The 14013-nt window shown below is 42.3% G+C and overlaps 2 protein-coding genes across 2 annotated transcripts in view; one reads left to right on the forward strand and one right to left on the reverse strand.

The window, feature by feature from the left end:
- Positions 1–3829: 3829 nt before the first annotated feature.
- The window catches only part of F13A1 (coagulation factor XIII A chain), a 564207-nt gene continuing 554023 nt past the window's right edge, over positions 3830–14013 (reverse strand). Inside the window, exon 16 of the transcript XR_014492156.1 lies at positions 3830–3862. The gene's annotated coding sequence lies outside the window, so the exon portion shown is untranslated. The remainder of the gene's footprint in view (positions 3863–14013) is intronic.
- On the forward strand, positions 6350–11402 carry PPP1R3G (protein phosphatase 1 regulatory subunit 3G). Its single transcript, XM_083357850.1, has 2 exons — positions 6350–7961; positions 8105–11402. The coding sequence occupies exon 1, from the start codon at positions 6530–6532 to the stop codon at positions 7580–7582; it is 1053 nt and encodes a 350-aa protein (XP_083213976.1). The 5' UTR covers positions 6350–6529; the 3' UTR covers positions 7583–7961; positions 8105–11402.

Genomic DNA, 14013 nt, shown 5'->3' on the forward strand with positions numbered 1-14013 from the left:
AGAAAGCATTCAGAACTGAAGAATGTATAATTTAGATATTTAGTGTAAATCTTGCTGATTAAATTCATGAGTATGATGGGGCAATAATTAGCAGCTGTATCCCTTTTAATTTCATTATCTAAAGAAATTATTATATGTATGCCCCAGTCCCAGGAGTGTAAATTATTTAAAGAGAAAAGAAGGCTAGTACTGGGCTGTACCATTTTAGCGTACAAATAGCTTCAGCTGTAACAAATTCAGTTTGAAGGTTTGTCATATTTGAACAATTTGACCTGACCTGGTCCCCCATTCTCTTGGAATGTTTTCTTGTACATTTTACTATTGTACCTTTTACTATATTCATATCCATAAAGTGTAAATTGAGAATCAAAGATATTATATGTGTATTTTCCATATGTTCATAAAATATAATTGGACATATTTTTCTTGCCTGCTAATTCTTCTAAATTAGCTGATTTAAAGATAAAGTATATAATTTCAAATTGCTAAAAATTAATTGTGTATTCTGACTTTTACTTCATTTAGTTTTCATTAAATGCAACCAGGTAATCCCTAGATCAGGGCTTTTCAACCAGTGGTACGGGCACCACCTGTGGTACATTGACACCTGGCAGGTGGTACCCGACCATCCTAGAAAAGTGGTAGTGGGGGAGGGGAATGAGTTGAACCGGTGGCAGCACCGCACAAGCCTGAGCGAGAGATAGTTGGAGCTGCAGGGCTGTCAGGGCTCAGTGGAAGCGCCAGGATCAGCACCGCTTTCCAGCGGATCTGTGCTTCTTTGGGGCTGTCAGGGTTCAGTGGAAGCACCAGGATCAGTGCCAGGCTACAGCTGGAGCTTGGCACTGATCCTGGTGCTTCTGCTGAGCCCTGAAGAAGCACCAATCAGCTGGAAAGTAGCACTGATCCTGGAGCATCTGCTGAGCCCAGAGGCACCGATCGGCTGGAATGCTGCAGCATCTCCAGGGTCTTGTGATTTACATTCAGATGCTTGGCAACTGATTCATGTTTATGATGGTCACAGAGTCCCAGGGTCATGTGAAGTGACCAAAACCTGCTGCATCCACCCAGCAGACGGGGGGGGGGGAATAAAAACCAAACACCCCCCATCCCACCCCCGCTGCCAATCCCCAAATGCTCACAACAATGAAAACCTCGGACAGAAGCACACCGCCAGGTGGGCAGGCAGGTGTCTTCCTCGGCTGTGGCTTGGGGGGGGCACTTTTTTCAGTGCCATTTTAACTTCAAACAGTCACTAGGTGAACTGTTGTAAGTCGAGGACTCTGTACTTTAACACTTTTTTCCTCTTTTTTTGGTCATTAAGTTTTTGACACCTTGTTAGGTGACTGGTGGTACTCGGATGTTGCCATATTCTAAAAGTGGTACAATGGGTGAAAATGAATTATCCTTTTTCTGGCTGCAAGCTGCTTAAAGCAATGCTCAGTTTTTCAGTGTTCACAAAGGCTATAAATTTGCCATAGACGTTTGCAGTTCTTGATTTAATTAGAAATCTCAGTGCTGTGCTCTGTACTCGTTTATACTGGCACAAAACATCTGGACTTTCTTCATTAAAGTCAAGGGAACTTCTTAGTGAATAAAGTGGAATTGTTATGCACAAATTAAAACTGCAAATTTCAGAACACTCAAGTGGAAGATTTGCAATTATAAAGGCAGTCTGTTTTGTGCTCTAGCTAACATGGCCAATGCACATTAGTTAGTATCTTAAAAGTCTAGAGGAACAAATACTATAGAAGAAGTTGGTTATTGTAGAAACTACAGTATACAGGAGTTCTCCGCTGTATTCAGTTTTGAGGGAGAAGCAATAACCACATAGAAAAATCAAAGACCTCTTCAGCCCAGTGTTTGCTTTCCACAGGTGTCAGCCAGGAACTCACTGAAAAATCACAAGACTTGAATGCACACTAGCTCACACAGCATGCTAAAGCATGGGTTTACGCCTATATAGCATTAAAACCCAAGCCATTGATTAACCTATAGTTTGAGAAGCATGTTAACCGTAAGTCAGAATCACAATCTGTATTAGGTTTACTTATTTCATAGAATCTTATCTTCAGTCAGTATGTCAGATTAAACCAGATGGAGGAAAGGTTAATCTATGTTTAACACCCCGTTCAAGTCTCTGGCAAGAAGAATGAGAAGCCAAAAAAATCTTAAGCTATTTCAGCCATAATGTTTCTGTTACTTTTCTGTTTTCCCCATTCCTCTTCTAGAGAGGCTGTGTGTGTGTGTGAGAGAGAGAGGGGGAAGGAGGGGAGAGGGAGAAGGAGAGGGAGAGATGGAAAACAATGAAGATAGCAGAGTCTCCAATCCATTATCCACTGTAGTTCTGACTTGGATCAAGATATTTTAAAAAAAGGGAAGAGAAAGGGAACAGGAATTGGCAGCTGACAAGCAATTCACAAAGGTAGTATAAATGGGTTAAACAGCAAACATGGTGAGCTCAGTCTACTGCCTTCTGCAGAACTGCCAGTTTGTAAAAATGGACAAACGTTTGCATTGGCCCAACCCTGTTATCCTTTAAGCCAGGATTTTTTCAAAATTGGCAAGTTTAAAGTGAACGACTCCCAACTTCAGGAATTCTCGAGCCATTGAAGTCCATGTATCTTAAAGTTGTCAGGTTGAGAAACAGTGCTTTAAGCAAATCTTTACTTTTCCCCCAGCCCTTGGGATGAGGTGAGGTTTTCCTTGAATGTGTTGCACAATTGGGTTTAGTTCTTTTTCTGGTTTCCATCATTTTTATACTGATTTGGTCTTTTTTTATTTCATAGAATCATAGGGCTGGAAGGGACATTGGAGGGCTGGTTCAGGAATTCTGGGAGTTGAAGTCCACGAGTCATATAAGAGCCAAGGTTGCCTACCCCTGGCGCTAGACGTACCTCTAGACCTTATTTTCTTTTAAACTGTGCTTTGCCCAGTAACTTAAGTTGGGCTGTTGTATAAATTTTATTTTTTTTTATTTTAATTCCATTTATATCCCGCCCTTCTCCGAAGACTCAGGGCGGCTTACAAGCTTAGCAGTAGCCTTCATTCTATGTATATGCCTGCTGCTTATTAGGGCTTTCTCCCCCCCCCCAGCGGCATTATTACAAAGTCAGCTTAATTGCCCCCAACAATCTGGGTCCTCATTTTACCTACCTCGGAAGGATGGAAGGCTGAGTCAACCTTGAGCCTAGTGGGACTCGAACCTGCACTAATTGCAGGCAGCTGGTGTTACTTAAGGAGGCATTAGCCCACTGCTCCACCAAGGCATTAATTGGGTTAATTAAGTCTGTAAATCACACCACTTTGCCATTCTGAAGAATAGAGGCTGATTTGGGAAACGTATTTTATAGCCTTATTAGAAAACCAGACATTTCAGACTTGTGGAAAGGAAAGTAGATACTACTTTTGATATTGCTCCAAGTTCATATCCAACAAGTTCCTTTGGAGGCTGCTGTGTGACCCCAGAAGAAGATGCAGCTGCGTAAGATGGTAAATTTGCACCCCCAAGGGTCTTTGAAGAAATGAAATTAAACCACATATATCTGGGACCAGTGATTTGTCTTCTCATCAGCAAGTCTAGAACTCTCATCACTTTTCTTGTTGCAAATAACTGTCCAGGTATGAATTGTTAGTTATTAAAGATACAGTCTACTTATCATTTTCATGTCTGATCACCAGATGTTTGACAGGTGATTTGTATTTATGATGGTTGCAGCATCCCAGGGTCATGTGATCACCTTTTGCTACCTTCTGACAAGCAAAGTTAATGGGGAAACCAGATTCGCTTAACAACCATTTTACTAACTTAACTGCATGAATCGCTTAACAACTGTGGCAAGAAAGGTCATAAAATGGGGCAAAACTCACTTAACAATTGTTTCGCTTAGCAACAGAAATGTTGGGATCAGTTGTGGTCGTAAGAACTACTTGTACTGCATACTTCCTTTGATACAAGGCAATTTGCATTTAAGAGTATCAAGGACTGTAAAAATCCAAAAACGCGGGACAGAAAAGAGAAATACAGCTATCTATGGTGCCCCTCATACCATTAGTACCTCAAATTATGTGGAACGGGCATATTTTGAGAATTTTGCTTAAAGGCCGGGAGGCTATAGCTGTTGTTGTTGTTAGCTGTGAAGTCGTGTCCGAACGATCGCGACCCTATGGACAACGTTCCTCCAGGCCTTCCTGTCCTCTACCATCTTCTGGAGTCCATTTAAGCTCACGCCTACTGCTTCAGTGACTCCATCCAGCCACCTCATTCTCTGTTGTCCCCTTCTTCTCTTGCCCTCAATCTTTCCCAGCATTAGGCTCTTCTCCAGTGAGTCCTTCCTTCTCATTAGGTGGCCAAAGTATTTGAATTTCAACTTCAGGATCTGGCCTTATAAAGATCCGTCAGGGTTGATCTCCTCTAGGACTGACCGGTTTGATCGCCTTGCAGTCCAAGGGACTCACAGGAGTCTTCTCCAGCACCACAATTCAAAGGCCTCAATTCTTTGGCGCTCAGCCTTTTTTATGGTCCAACTTTCACTACCATACATTGCAACTGGGAAGACCATAGCCTTGTCTATACACACTTTTGTTGACAGGGTGATGTTTCTGCTTTTTAGTGTGCTGTCTAGATTTATCATGGCTTTCCTCCTGAGGAGCAAGCGTCTTTTAATTTCTTGGCTACAGTCCCCATCTGCAGTGATCTTGGAGCCCAGGAAAATAAAATCTGTCACTACCTCCATTTCTTCCCCATCTACTTGCCAGGAATTGAGAGGGCCGGATGCCATGATCTTGGTTTTCTTAATATTTAGTTTCAACCCAAGTTTTGCACTCTCCTTCTTCACCTGCAACAAGAGACTCTTTAGTTCTTCTTCACTTTCTGCCATTAGAGTGGTATCATCTGCATATCTTAGATTGATATTTCTTCCAGCAATCTTAATTCCAACTTTTGATTCATCTAGCCCTGCCTTTCTCATGATGTGCTCTGCATATAAGTTAAATAGGCAGGGTCCCAGATATATGTATCTAAGACGTCTGAACAACTAAGAGAGCACCTATTCGGGGGTCCTACTCATCACACTCGCCCAGGGCAGGGGGTGAACCCTCTGTATTAGAACACGTGGGTAGGTCAACTCGAGCTCCTGTCAGTAGCCAGCAGGTACTGACCCACGTGGGATCCCATGGATGGATTTTCAGGCATATTTGAACCCAGCCCCTCTTCTTCCCTCCCTTCTCCACCGCTTCGTTTGGCCATGCAGTACTGAAGAATCGCCGAGAAAACTCTTCCAGTGCAACGATGCATGGTTGAATACTGACTCTGGGGGAGTAGAGATGGTGGCAGCTTTAAGTCTTACAGCCACACCGCGCCGCAACACGAATTCCGATTCCCAAATTGCCAGTCACAAAAGAAACCAGCTAGACGAGGAGGAAGAGGGAGTCAAGCTATTCTCCAAAGCACCTGAAAGCAGGACAAGAAGCAACGGATGGAAACTAGTCAAGGAGAGAAGCAACCTAGAACTAAGGAGAAACTTCCTGACAGTTAGAACAATTAACCAGTGGAACAACCTGCCTCCAGAGGTGGTGAAGGCTCCAACACTGGAGGTTTTTAAGAAGAGACTGGACAGCCATTTGCCTGAAATGGTATAAGGTTTCCTGCCTGAGCAGGGGGTTGGACTAGATGACCTCCAAGGTCCCTTCCAACTTTATTATTATTATTATGATGATGATGATGATGATGATGATGACAGTGGCGTCTGGCGCGGGGGTCGAGGATAAGGGCCCTATCAGAAAGAGTTTCCTGTGGCGAAGGAGGCTTCTCTTATTTCACTTCCTCTCCGGGAGCTCCGCGCTCTCCAAACTCTCTCAACCTTGCAGAGATACCATGCGGGGGGGGGGGGGAAGAGAAGAAGGGGGAAGGGGGCGTGGCAAGGCCGAGCCTGCCGCGCGAGAAAAGGGGGCTGGGAGCTTTAACCATTCGGCCCCGCCCTGCGAGGTCTTATTCCCTTAAATCAGGGGTCTTCAAACTTGGCCCTTTTATGACTTGTGGACTTCAACTCCCAGAATTCCTCAGCCAGCATACGCTGGCTGAGGAATTCTGGGAGTTGAAGTCCACAAGTCATAAAAGGGCCAAGTTTGAAGACCCCTGCGCTTAAATTATTATATTCCATCTCCCCCCACCCCCCTCAGGAGAGTGACGCGCGCGCGCGCGCTTGCTTCCCAATTTCCGCGCGGAGCGGCTACGTGCCTTTGAGCTTGTGGCGAATGTCTTTTTCTTACGGTTTTGTGTGGGAGGTCCCGCCCCGCCCCATCCTTTCTCGGGAGAGGAGGAGGGGGGAGGAGGGAGAAGAGAAAGGCAAGGCGAAGGGGGCGCGCCTTCTCGTCCGAAGGCCTTTTGCCTCCCCTGACAGATAAAGCGACCCGCTTTGAAACGGAGCGGCGTTTGTCGCGCGCTCTTTTTTCTCCACGGGAGCTCTGACGGGAAAAGTGGAAGGTGGCTTCTCCCCGAGCGGGAGCTTTGGCGTAGCGTCGGCGCCATGCTATGGAGAACCGCGGCTCCGCGGTCCTGAGTTGGGGGCAACTTTTCGCTCCCTTCGGGGAGCGTCAGCCCGACGAGCAACCTGCGCTAACCCCGGCATGGCGAGAAGACGCCGAGGAGGAGGAGGAGGAGGAGGCGACAGCGGCGGAGAAGCCCGCGCAGCAACAGCAGCAGCAGCAGCAACGGGACTGCCCGGTGGCAGCCGCCCGGGAGAAAGACGAGGAGGCGCTGCTGGAGTGGCGCCGTCGGCGCGGGCGCTCCTTCTCGCTGCCCGACAGCCCGTCTTTGGCAGCGGCGCGCTTCTTCCAGAGCAGGCGAATCCCGGGCGACAGCGACGGGAGCGAGGATGACGAGTTCGACCAGGCGTCGCCGCCGACGGGGGGCATCCGCGGCTGCTGCACCAAGTGCAAGAAGCGGGTGCAGTTCGCCGATTCCCTGGGCTTGTGCTTGGCCAGCGTCAAGCATTACAGCGCTGCCGAGGAGCCGCAGGTGCCTTACGCCGTGCTCTCCCGCTTGCAGAGCTTCCCCATGAGGCAGAGGGACTTCGAGGACTTCACCGCCGCCCTGGCCGAGTTGGGCGGTTGCGCAGCGTCGCCTTTCCCTCGGCCGACGCCTCAGGTCCCGCTCCGGCTCGCGGCCCCTTTGGACGGGGCGGACGAGCGAGTCAGCGGCGAGCGGCTGCGGCGGGATCGCGTCTGCCTGGAAGAAGTAGCGGGGACGGCGCTGGCCGGGGCTCCCGCCGACGTGCGTGGCGTGGTGAGGGTGCTGAGTTGCCCCGGCTCCAAAGAAGTGACGGTACGCTACACCTTCAACGAGTGGCTTTCTTTCCTGGACGTCCCGGCTCTGCCGTTCCCGGATGGGGACCTTTCGGATGGCTCCGCTCCGGTCGAGCGTTACCAGTTCTCGCTCTGCCTTCCTCCTGGTTTGCCAGACGGGACGGCCGTGCATTTCGCTATCTGCTATCGAAGCCAGCAAGGGGAGCATTGGGACAACAACGGCGGGACCAACTATACCCTCCGCGATTGCGGCGCCGAGAAATCCGCAACTCCCCTGTGATGAGAAGCGGAGCCACCGCGACTTGGCTGCCAGCTGGCTCTTGAGAGAGCCCGAAATGGCTCCAGAAACCAGCCTGATTTGCCTCGCGTTACAGCCTTCCGGAGTCCTACAGCGCAACATCCTAAGGGCTGAACCTATCCATGACTCGCCTTGGCCCCTTTTTTCCTTCGAGCGGCTCAAAATATCGAGATCGCCAGCCCTCCTCGCACTTTAGCCATCGTGCCGCCAGCCTGGTAAGCCTTGCTTGCCGGCTTCAAGTTTTGGATCGAAGAGGCCGCCGAATGGGAGAATCGTAGCCCGGTTTAGGAAAAGAGAAGTGGGCGTCTTAGAAAAGTAGAGTTGATTGTTACAAGAATCCTGAAGGTTTCTGGCACTCTAGGCCAGCGTTTCCCAACCTTAGGAACTTGAAGATGCGTGGACTTCAACTCCCAGAATTCCCCAGCCAGCATAGCTGGCTGGGGAATTCTGGGAGTTGAAGTCCACGCATCTTCAAGTTCCTAAGGTTGGGAAATGCTGCTCTAGGCCAGGAAAAGAGAATGCTTTAAGACTCATTGGACAGCAGTTCTGGCGAAGTCTCCTTTGCAGCATGGGTATCTCTGAGTGGGGATATATCAGCTTTTGGGTATGAAAAAGAGAATTGAACTACAGCAGGACTGGAACTTTGTCCCCTTTAAAGTCATGGGTGATTTGGGCTGATCTTTCCTCTGTTTGGCAGTGACTTCTGAAAAGCCTAGAAGAATGCTGCCCGAATTCAGAACACTTCTCTGGAAATGGGATAACTAGAGTGATGAAGAATATATATATATTTTAATTTGGTTGAATGGGGGTTTCCCCTTGCCTGTTGTGCCTTAGGACAAAGGTTCTTTATAAAACTGCAGCTATGAAATTATAATGCTACGTTTGCAATGTATCATTCCCTAAGAAATGACTACTGTCATTTTTTACTGTAAGTGATAGGTATGTTGGAACCTACTTACTTTCGAGATTATTTACATTTCTTAGCAGGAATTGATCAGGGTCTTGAAGAAATGATGCTTGGTTTGCATTGCAAGTTTTAGAGCCTGCTCCATTATTCAGGAATCACATGTTTTAAGAACAATATATATGCTATTTGGAGATACTTATAATCTGTGAACTAAGTACCTATGTGAGAACTCAAATCTGGGTGATTATTAGTAGCTTCACTTTTGTATATGCCTAGAGGGTGACCAAAGGAAAAGAGATACGGTAGAAGTTTTCTATCTAAATGTAGCTTACATTTTCTTCCCCATTGAAATGACCTCTTTTACATAATTATTGCAAGTAAACAATATCTGTCCCCTTGGGTCTTTGGCTATTATATCAGCTAGGCATGAGTAGCAAGGAGTGCAGGTACAACTGATAGGATTTTCTGAATTGACTGCTTCATTTTTTAAAAAGCAAATTCTGTATCTCCAAATCCTCTCATGTTGGAGCTTGAAAAGTTCTCTGACAATAATTGATGGAGTGCACAACACTTATTTCCCATAATGTGTTTAACCTCATATGGGTTTTCTGCCACAAATTGTTTTTTAAATTAGCTGTAACTTTAGAATAATTCAACCTCTGTAGGCAGCTGGCATGAAGTGCAATAATTCTGCTGAATTGCAGTTTTGAAGGATCAGTTCAGTAAACTGTTGTTTAGTTGAATAGTTTCTTCCAGATCTCCTCAGCTAAGTGATCTAAACACTGTTTAGCCATCAGGTTGAATTAAAATGTCCTTAATATCATGTCCTTCAAATGTAACTGCACAAAGTTAGTTAGATGATGGTTGGCTACATAAACATTTTAAATAAAATAATAAATGCCTCGGATTATAGAATCCCTAGACACTATTATTTAGAGACTAGGAATTCAGAATGTTAAAAAATCTAATGCATATGAAGAGTCCCAGTTAGAAAGACTAGGGTGTGGTTCCAAAAATACTTTTCTAAACTTGGAATGTTGGGATCTTTTTTAGTAAGCCATTCTCAGCTTCTTTTAGAAAAAAATGCAGACTCTGGAACACTTAAGAGATACAGCTGTGCTTCAGTAGTATGAAGTAACTGATTTTATCTTAGGAGTGTTTGGGAAAGAAATATTGTATAGTTAAATGTCACACTTATTTAATGGTGAGGGTGAAGGGAGATATAAGAAGATAAATATTGTAAACTATGCTTATTCATGTTTTGCAGGTGTAGTGCCATGTGATTGATCTCTTCTTAGGAAGACCGGGTTGGTTTTTTTAAGGAGATGGGAGTACTTAAACATTTTTAAGAAAATGTTTGCCAAGTGTTTAAGGTGTAGTAAACTCTAGGTACCTTGGCCAGGCATGGCTTTCAAATAGGTATATTGCATGTTTGCAAATTGGTGGGGTCCTTTCATAGGCTGTTGTATTCCTGTAAATGAGATAAGACAAGCATTTATTTTTCTTTTGTACAGCAGTCCTATTTTCTGGCTAACTGATTAACACATATTTAGAATGTAATCCTTATGAAGAATATACTTTTCTTTTTAAAAAAGTTGTGTATTGTTTTAAAATTTTATGGTGCTCCTAATAATTGTTTAAAGCATAGACTGACAAAAGTGTATATTAATCATGGACTCAGTCGCTGATTAGTGATGAAGATTAGACTATAATTGAAATTTAAATGCTACACAGCCAGTATGGAAAGAGACACACTGACTTGTAACATTTTGATTTTTCTAAAAAAATGATTCTTGTTGCTGAAATAGTACATTTATTTGTTCAGTATTCAAGAAAAAAATAGTCATTTTTAAAAAGATGCTGTATTATAAATGCACAAACTCCTGTAGAGTTTATTATTTCTTCTTAGTATTATTTCCAAAATGTTTTAAATAAGTGTTGCAACTGAAAAAAGTTGAAAAACTGAAAAAAAATATTCCTTTTGGAATAGAAAATACTTGATATAGTGCCACAGTCAGCAGTGAGTCATAATTCATTTCCAACATAAACTTTGCTGCCACTACTGCCTTAAGTGGTAAGATCCTATTATTTCAGGAAAAGAAGGCAGTTTATAACTTCTCTGAAATAATTATACATATGATGGGATAGATAGGTTATGTGACAGGACAAACCGCTTAAGGTTTTAAATAAGTTTAAACAATGTGGTATCTAAACACGATCATTCATAGCAGGAATCAGAAAAAAAAATTGACAAAACATTGTGTGCCTTTTTTTTAAGCAAAAGCTAGTAAATACTAGTTTTACCATAATATAGAAAATATGTCTACTTGGTATAGCCTTGATAAAAAAAATACTCAGAGGATGCTAACAAATCTTCTTGAGATCTTTGGGGTTTTGTGCAATATGTTAATCTATGAGCAGTGTATAAATTATTCTGTTCTATCGGAGCAATATCAAACATGCCTCTAATGCCTTTATGGAAGCAAAAGAAGGAAAGGGTTACCACTGAATGAGGTGAAGAGTTTCTTTCAATATGCACTGGGGATACACTAAGCAAAATTCTGTCAACTTTTTAGAAAATGCTTTTCAATATGAATAAATTATATTCCTGCCTGCTACACATGACAATTCTTGTCTTTGGTGTAATGCTTTGTGTGTGTGTGTGTGGGAGGGTGTTTGTCTGTTTTGTTCTTAACCAAGCCTTTGTAAAACTATTGCAAAGGAAAGGCAGGGGATTTCAGATGTTATATTGGATTGGCAAGATTGTATTGTTTCTTAAAGCCCTTATGGATTAAACAGCAGTAAAGGTTGTGTTTCCTTTTATTTGTTCTGTTTAAAATATCAGAACATTGATTTTATGTGAAAGAGAGATTAATTCTCGACAGGTTTTGAAGTTGAGACAGAGCAAGCATAAACTAACAAGTTGAAATTTTTTGGCACGTAGCCAGCATTGGTTGTTCTGTGAAGCTAAGCTGGCTAGTACTTGGATGAGGACTCTGGAAGTCCCAGGATAATGGGAAGGCGAAAAAACATCCTAAAGAAGGCAGTGGCAAACCATTCCATATTGTTGCCAAGAAAAGTGTGTGTGAAGACTTCAAAAATGAGCTCAGTTCAAAGCCTTGACTTACTTTATTACCACTGCCTTCTCTGGTTTTCTATTCGATATTCGTAAAGAAGTGAACTTTGAAATATTCATACATACTGTTTATCTAATACTTTTGTCAGCTGCAGTACTAGATTGTTCTTTAGGCATACTGCAACTTGCTTTGAATTCTGTGAGCACAAGATCTAGAAACTTGTATAGACTAAAAATTGGGTGTAATTTAATTTGGTAGAATTAAAATTATTTATGCTCTTTGGAAATCTTCAGAAAGTTCGCGGATGCTCTTAAGAACCGTGTTTATCAACTGCTACCCCTATTGGCTGAAGAATTCTGGGAGTTGGCATCCACACATAATAATAATAATAATAATAATAATAATAATAATAATAATAATAATAATAATAATAATAATAATAATAATAATAATAATAATAATAATTTAATTTCTATACTGCCCTTCTCCCGAAGGACTCAGGGCGGTGTACAGGGCAAATACAATAAAAATACAATATACAAAAACTAAAAAGGAATTAAATAATTAAAGTTACTGAAGTTAAGAAACCATGCCCTATAATCTCATGGGTGAATTGTAAGAGGAAGGTTACATTTGTAAAAATATTCTCCTGTTTTCCAGTGGAAGTCTTTGCTACATCTGGGCCAATTCTGTTTTGTGGTTAGAGGGCCAATCCAGAAAGTGCTGCAACATGAAAGTAGCAGCATTGCACTGGTGGAACTAAATGGAGTGATTTTTGTTTTTGTTTTAAATGCCAAAAATCCTGGCCACCTCATACATTTGTAAGAGTATTCTGGAATATGTTTTGTAGGGAAGATAAATATATATTTGATTTTTCCTAATGTTCTTCCTACCACTGATGTGCTGAGATAATTCACTTCCAGTTGGATCTCTCTTGAAAATTGTTTACATTCCTGAATTTAACCCTCTTTCTCCAACTCTTGTCTGTGTGAAAATTTGCACTGCAATTGATAATCCCCCCCCAAATATACTTTGCTGCTAGTCCTCTTTCACATGAGAATACAAGGAATATATGTAGCTATTTTACTATTCTTAATGGTTACCTCCTGAGAGTCAGTTAATGATGGTGATCTAAAAGTGAAGAAATAAATGTTATCCCAATTTGGACTGGGGTGCTAGAAAAGGGGGACTAAAATGCCATATTTAACAAGTCTGAAATTGGTAAATGTAATCAATTAATTAAACCAATGCATTGTGGTATAGTTAAATATCTACTAGCAGGGCTTTTTTCCTCATAGAACGCTCAGAACGGAGTTCTGGCACCTTTTTTGGATGGAACCTTGTAGGGTAGGCAAGGCAGCTTGTATGACATGTGTGTGTTCCGGCAACTTTTTCTTTTACAAAAAAAGCACTGTCTACTAGACATATTTCATTTGAAAGAATGCATTTGACTACCTTATTCTGAGAACGCAATAATGTCAAAACCTTAATTTTTGCTTCAGGATAGATATATTTTTATCATGGATATATTTTCCTCAGTTGGAATACTTTTCAGAGGGACAGAAGAGAATGTTTAGTACCATAATTTTGCACAGTACTTCTGGATTCTGTAGCTCTTATGTTTCTATAGATGAGTGGGTCTTCATAAGACTTTTTAAAAAGTGATTAGTTGTGTGTTCTTTCACAATATGTTTAGGTATTTTGATAACTTTTTTTGTTCAGTTGTGAGAAAGTATAAATTCATTTTCATAGATTACATTAATTTGAAATGTACATATCTGTAAGTTCCTAAAAGTTAACTGGTCACTTACCCATTATAAAATCACAGTTTGCAACAATAGAAATCAAATATTATAGGCCGTGTTTTTGTAAATCATGCTTCTCATTTAGTATAAATTCATCACTTTTAGTTCTAGTAAATGGGATTGGTTGTATCATAGAATGTTTGCAACCAATATGTTTGAAATGTACATATCTGTAAGTTCCTAAAGTTAACTGGTCACTTACCCATTATAAAATCACAGTTTGTAACAATAGAAATCAAATACTATAGGCTGTGTTTTTGTAAATCATGCAATCCTAGAAATGTTTATTCAGAGGTAAATACTATTGACGACTTATGTCTATGTAACTAAGAAAAATGTAATCAAAATATTTAACAGTAATTTTATATTAGCTTTTGTTGTTGTTGTTAGCTGCGAAGTCGTGTCCGACCCATCGCGACCCTATGGACAATGTTCCTCCAGGCCTTCCTGTCCTCTACCATCTTCTGGAGTCCATTTAAGCTCACGCCTACTGCTTCAGTGACTCCATCCAGCCACCTCATTCTCTGTCGTCCCCTTCTTCTATTGCCCTCGATCTTTCCCAGCATTAGGCTTTTCTCCAGTGAGTCTTTCCTTCTCATTAGGTGGCCAAAGTATTTGAGTTTT

Source organism: Vipera ursinii, assembly GCF_947247035.1.
Source record: "Vipera ursinii genome assembly, chromosome: 3".
NCBI classification, from domain to species: Eukaryota; Metazoa; Chordata; class Lepidosauria; order Squamata; family Viperidae; genus Vipera; species Vipera ursinii.